General features: G+C 34.7%; 1 protein-coding gene across 2 annotated transcripts in view; it reads right to left on the reverse strand.

Annotated features, from left to right (window-relative positions):
- LOC107667438 (alpha-L-iduronidase) overlaps positions 1 to 6,346 on the reverse strand; it is a 16,414-nt gene extending 10,068 nt beyond the window's left edge. For both annotated transcript variants that reach the window (XM_016459119.1, XM_016459115.1), the window contains exons 1-6: positions 6,007 to 6,346; positions 4,193 to 4,333; positions 3,179 to 3,261; positions 2,943 to 3,050; positions 2,690 to 2,785; positions 978 to 1,180 (exon numbers count right to left, since the gene is read on the reverse strand). In XM_016459119.1, coding sequence (XP_016314605.1) covers positions 978 to 1,180; positions 2,690 to 2,785; positions 2,943 to 3,050; positions 3,179 to 3,261; positions 4,193 to 4,333; positions 6,007 to 6,188 — 813 coding nt within the window. In that variant the 5' untranslated portion in view covers positions 6,189 to 6,346. The remainder of the gene's footprint in view (positions 1 to 977; positions 1,181 to 2,689; positions 2,786 to 2,942; positions 3,051 to 3,178; positions 3,262 to 4,192; positions 4,334 to 6,006) is intronic.
- Positions 6,347 to 6,532: the final 186 nt, after the last annotated feature.

Raw genomic sequence — 6,532 nt, forward strand, 5'->3', positions numbered from 1 at the left:
TACAGAACTACCACATTTTGCTATAAGTTTGATTGCATCATATAATAATTGCTGTTAATAGTGCTCATCATCTGTTTCAATTGTTTTTCGTCTTAAATTGATTTTTCCGTACTGCTGGTTCGTCTGGTCAGAGGAGAACTGGCCCCCCGACTGAGCCTGGTTTCTCCAAAGGTTTTTTCTCCATTCTGTCACCGATGGAGTTTTGGTTCCTTGCCGCTGTCGCCTCTGGCTTGCTTAGTTGGGGACACTTCATTTCCAGCGATACCGTTGACTTGATTGCAAAGATACTATTTAAACTGAGCTGGATGTTGACATCACTGAATTCAATGATGAACTGTCTTTAACTGAAAAATTTGTGTTTACTATTGTCATTTTGCATTATTGACACACTATTTTCCTAATTAATGCTGTTCAGTTGCTTTGACACAATCTGTATTGTTAAAAGCGCTATATAAATAAAGGTGACTTGATTTGACTTGATATGCGAGATATAAATTTATAATTGTGAGATATAAACTCAGAATTGTGAGATATAAACTCACATGTGAGATATAAATTTAGAATTGCGAGATATAAATTTAGAATTGTGAGATATAAACTCACATGCGAGATAAATTTAGAATTGTGAGATATAAACTCAGAATTGTGAGATATAAACTCACATGTGAGATATAAATTTAGAATTGCGAGAAAAAGTTAGAAATACAAAATATAAACCCAGAATTGTGAGATATAAACGCAGAATTCTGAGAAAAAGTTAGAAACACAAAATATAAACTCAGAATTGCAAGATATAAACTAAATTGCAAGATATAAACTCAGAATTCTGAGAAAAAGTTCAGAATTGCGTGACATAAAGCCACAATTGTAAAATATAAATTTGCAATTCGGGGAAGAAGGTGCAATTACCTCTAATTTTTTTATTCCATCTAGGTCAGGACTCAATTACATGTGATATATTTGCATTTTGCATGCACCTTCTTGTGTAGGGCGATGTAGTCTAGCCGTACGCCGGTCTCTCCAGTGAAGTAGTTTGTGCCATTGTAACAGTGCTGTAGCATCTCCCAGCAGTACGGCGAGCGGGGCGGAGAATGACAGGAGTCTCCTGGACCCCCGAACTTGAAGAGTGGACTCGCTGCACGAAGGCCCTCAGAGCAGGCATCATAATAGTTCATAAACCCTGGAGGAGTGGAGACAAAACAAATACACATTCACAACATTGAGGCTGGTGGATTGCCCTCAGCAGAACTAATTCTTCCATGTGGTAACATGAAATTAAAACTTGTCAGACACTTTCTTGTTTTGTCCACACCACGAAAGGCGTGTTTGAGAACACCATGTGCAGGAATACAACACAAACACATGGCATCTGCCAGCAACACAAGCACTACTATACAAATGCCAACATTTTCACAGATGGACACACAGTTATTAAAACAGGTTGTGTGGTTGTCTTCATCCAATCAATGTTATTGACCTCATAAATATGCAAATTAGAATTAAAAACTAGCTACTACACTACCAGTCAGGAAGATTTTTCTGAGAGAAATACTTTTATTCAGCAAGGATGCATTAAACTGACCAAAAGTAACAGTAAAGACATGTTATAGAATCTACTAGACAGTAATAGAATGTTACAAAAGATGTCTATTTCAAATACATGCTGTTCTTTTGAACTTTCTATTCAATGTATTTCTAAAAAACATTATTATGGTTTCCACAAGAATATTAAGCAGCACAACTAGTTTCAACACTGATAATAATAAAAAATGTTTCTTGAGTAGCAAATCAGCATATTATAATTATTTCTGAAGGATCATATGACACTGAAGACTGGAGTAATGATGCTGAAAATTCAGCTTTGCATCACAGCAATCAAATACATTTTACAGTATACTGTATACAAATAAAAAATAGTTTTTTTAATTTGCAATAAATTTCACAGTATTGTTTTAACTGTATTTTTGATCAAATAAATGCAAACTTCACATTTAACACTTCCACAAAACTTCATATATACATGTGTTTGCCCAACATACAGACATAAACATGGACCCTAGTTCAGTTAGGTGCAAATGAACTACATATGTCTATTTCATCCCTCAGAATGGTACAATAAAATTGTTGACTTCTATTTAACATATGAACATAAAAAAATATAGCTGCAATTACAGAGACTGAGTTTGTGGTGCCCGCCTGTCACGGTCCCATGGGGTCTCAAGACACTTTTCAAAAGTTGGACAACTTGGACTATTATTAACTTGAGATGGCATCTTAAAAATGCAGCACTCGTGGCAGGATGTATCAAAACTAAAATAAAAATATAAGAAAAATATACAGTTGTACATTTTATTTATGCATGTAGCAGATGCTTTTATCCAAAGCGACTTACAAAAGAGGAACAGAAAATTTCTCAAGAAAGGTTTTCTAAATTTGAAACAGTAGGTTTAGAAAAAATGTAATTGTCAGAAAATATTAATTAATTCAGCATGATTCAAAGAATCTAGGAATATTTTGTTTTTAGTCCATTTTGATCAAAACTTATAAACAGAAACTTACTGTAAGATCAACAGTTGAGCTGTTGGTGGTGCTGGATGGTTTGAGATCACTAATAAAATCAATTCAAATTGATTGAGAAAGATTGACAGGGCTTTGGCTCAGACAACAACAAATAGTTTTTAAACTGTACCTTGGATTGACACAGTGATGTTGTCAAAGTCGTGGTTGTTCGGCTCATTCCACGTCTCGAAGTTCCACTGAGAGACAAAGCCGAGGCCGCATTTCCCTGCACACACATACAAAACAACAGGAACAAATACAGTCAGAACTTCTGGAGCTTTGTGGTAAAGATCTGGACTAGTAAACAAAATGTTCAAAATCCACAAGAGGTGATTCATGATCTATCACAACCTAAGATATCACGACCTCAGTCTCATACTCACATATGTATCTTTTGGCGATCAAAAAGACCAAATTCCTCCATTCAGTAACTTGTCTTTTGTCCTCAAAGTTGCTAAAGGTGTTGGACACGCTGCCCATCAGTTCAAACCCTTTAAAAAGAACCAATCCTCTTTAACACAATGCAAATTTGTGTTAAATTAACCCTAGTGGCAGAGCCCTAATTCTAAATTTCACAAGCATTCAAATGTGGATTTTGCTGTAATATTTAGAAAATTACCCGGCTGCAGTCCATTTTGCCAGAGGAGGTCAATCAGCTGGTCTAAGTGAGTGAAGTTGTAGTGATATTCTCCACTGTAAACTCTACACAAAATTCAGAGACAAAATCTTACAGTGCACTACTTCTAGTTTACATGGAGATGAAAGTGTAACAGTGATGCATGAAGAATAGCCAAAATAAGAGACATAAATAATGCATTTAATTAAAGATTATTTGTTAATGCACAAAAAAATGCATGTGCATAATGTTTGTATTTTATGTATTATGCATACTACATAACTATAGTACAGCATATATGCATAACTACAGTATAGTTTACATGGAGATGAAAGTGTAACATTGATGCATGAAGAATCAGCAGACAATATAAAAGATGTATTTAATATTAAGTCTAGATATAGACCTAAGTCTAGATATGATATTAAGAAAGATGAAGGAAACGTACTAAGAAAACGTAATCTTATACGTAATCTTTTTCAAAATCGTAATCTTAAATACCACTGCACACAACAATCACAGATTTTTACATAGATAGATGTAAATGCATATTAATATCAGTATTAATATCTGCATATTAGAATGATTTCTGAAGGATCATGTGACACTGAAGACTGGAGTGATGGCTTCTGAAAATTCAGCTTTGCATCACAGGAATACATTACATTTTAAAATATATTCAATAGAAAACAGTTATTTTAAATTATAATATTATTCCACAATATTACTGTTTTACTGTATTTTTGATCATATAAATGTAGCCATGTTCAGCATTAGAAACTTATTTAAAAAACACACACACACGCAACACATGCTCTTGGAAATAATATCTTATGGAAATAGCACTGCTTACTTGCAATGTTAAACCACAATCAAAGAAAAACAGAGAGATGCATATGCATATTGATATCAATCTTGATATTTGCACATTAACATGTGCAAAGTATATTTTACTATTTCACATTTACCAAATAGAAGAAGAGAAAGTGTTGACTGTGGTAATATGGTGTAACTGACCGTGCGGACACCAGCTCCAGCATCCAGTGTATCCGCACCTGCTGGATTCCTCTGTGCGGCACAGAGCCGATCAAAGCCAGATTCATCTGCTGGTCTGGACTGAGATCATACAGGTGTGCATCAGTGTGTGGCTGTGGAGGGCTGCAAAAACAAGAGACAATAGTTAATTGAGTGCTTAGTGATTTTTACCCACTAAAACAATTACACAGACAAGGTTTTCCTGAAATGCTTGCAGATGTCACTAACAAAAGAGTGCCAGAGGCCCCCGGCTCAGATTTTTGATTTTGCTAATATTTTTTCTGAAGAAAGATAAACATGCACAGTGATGAAAGACAAAATATTAAATGTCACAGTTGTATATTTACTGAGTAATCCACTATTTTGTAGAGGGTGGTCAAAATGGCAGTTTTCACCTGAGATACAGAGCCATATTACAGGGGGTTAAAAATGACTTCAGAAAGGTGCCAGCATCATGATGTTACTTTTACACAGAGATTGGTAGGTCTGTTAGCAAAATCTGTTGACTTTAGCAATCTTTGTTGCATTATGTGCCAATGGTGACCATTCAAAAATGGGGAAAGAGCACTTTTCAAGTTTTTTCTCCAAAGTTTGCATGCCTGTAACTTAAGAAGTATTAAAGATATCTTAATGCTCTTTTTGATATTGGGTCTTAACAAACTTTCCTTTTGACATCTTCATTTGGTTCACTTCCAGAGATATTGGAATTTCAATATTGCTCCAGCAGTAAATTGTTAAATTGTGCACATTTTCAATGGTCAAAAACCAAATGTGGATCACGTTGCATAAATATGATACTTCTTTTCTTTTAAAGAGGAATGTCTGAAGAACAAAAAGTTGAAATTAAAAATGTATCTCGTTTCCTTCTGTCAAAATAACTGCATTTAGCATGTCTGAGTGCCATAAGTATTCTTTTTCCAAAGTTTGCATGCCTATAACTCAAGAAGTATTAAAGATATCGCAATATGATTTTAGATTCTAGTTCTTAATAGGGCTGCATGATTATGACAAAAATCATAATTGTCGATTATTCCCTTGAAATTGTAATTGCGATTATTAATCACAATTTACATTGAATGATGTTTATACCATTGTTTGATGCAACTGCATGCCGTATTTTTATATGAAAATAAACAAGCTGAAAACACTAACTGAAAAACTTTTAGTGCTTTTCTATAGTATTAAGCCTCAAATGTCAACTATACATCGGATTGGTCTCTTCTTTAAATTATAAAAAAGTACAAATATAAATGGTATTATAGTGTTATACTAAAACTAAAATTAAAACCATGGAAAAACCCTTAAGATAACATGTAGAAGAAAAAAAAAGCATCTTAAGCACAGAATAACACAAGTGGACTCTGAACGATTAATTGCCGGTTTGAACGATTACGTAATTGTGGCATCCATAATTGTAATCGCGATTAGAAACTCGATTAATTGTGCAGCCCTAGTTCTTAATAAACTTTTCTTTTGGGCTTTATTTTCAAGGTTCTACAACTGTAGTACATGTGTATAACTACACTATGGTATTCTTTACTTTGGAGTATCATGTAAACACTGCGATATATGAATATGCAATCAAGCTTCATTCCCTTAAAACAGTACCATGATACAGTGATTATATCAGACGGTAATGCCATGGTAATGAAATTCACATACCATGGTATTTACATGCACTGCCAATGATGAAATGGTTTCGTAGGTATCTAGAAAACGATAGTAGTACCATGGTATTATACTCACTGTACCATGGTACTGAGTAAGGGGTCGTTTACATTACAGTTTTATCCTACCAGAATCCAGTGCTTCTCCAAAAGTGCTTCAGATTTCGTAGTTGCTTGTCAACATTCACTTGAACCTCCACAGATGAAGATATAACAGACTGCTGCTGTTTTATCACCAGGACTGATAGAAATAGCGTCCATGTGAATGAACCGTGTTTACATCTATACAAACACTCGCGTTCACTGTACATGACTTACAGTTTCACTTAACAACTACATAGATATAGTATCTAATGTTTCGAGTTACAGAAATCGTGTTCAGTGACATTAAAACACATTTTGCCCAACTTCTGTGCTCATAAATTGCATCTGCGCTCTTCAGAAAGGTTGGTGCCCTGACGTCATTGACTGGCGACTTGAGTTTAACAGCTGAATGTCGCGGCCTACTGGTTTAAATGTGTAGTGATTAAAGGGATAGTTCACCCAAAAATGAAAATTCTGTCATCATTTGCTCACCCTCATGTCGTTCCAAACCTGTATGAGTTGCTTTCTTATGTTGAACACAAAAGAAGATATTTTGAAGATTGCTGGTAAT

Source organism: Sinocyclocheilus anshuiensis, unplaced genomic scaffold, assembly GCF_001515605.1.
Source record: "Sinocyclocheilus anshuiensis isolate Anshui unplaced genomic scaffold, SAMN03320099.WGS_v1.1 scaffold373, whole genome shotgun sequence".
Lineage (NCBI taxonomy): Eukaryota > Metazoa > Chordata > Actinopteri > Cypriniformes > Cyprinidae > Sinocyclocheilus > Sinocyclocheilus anshuiensis.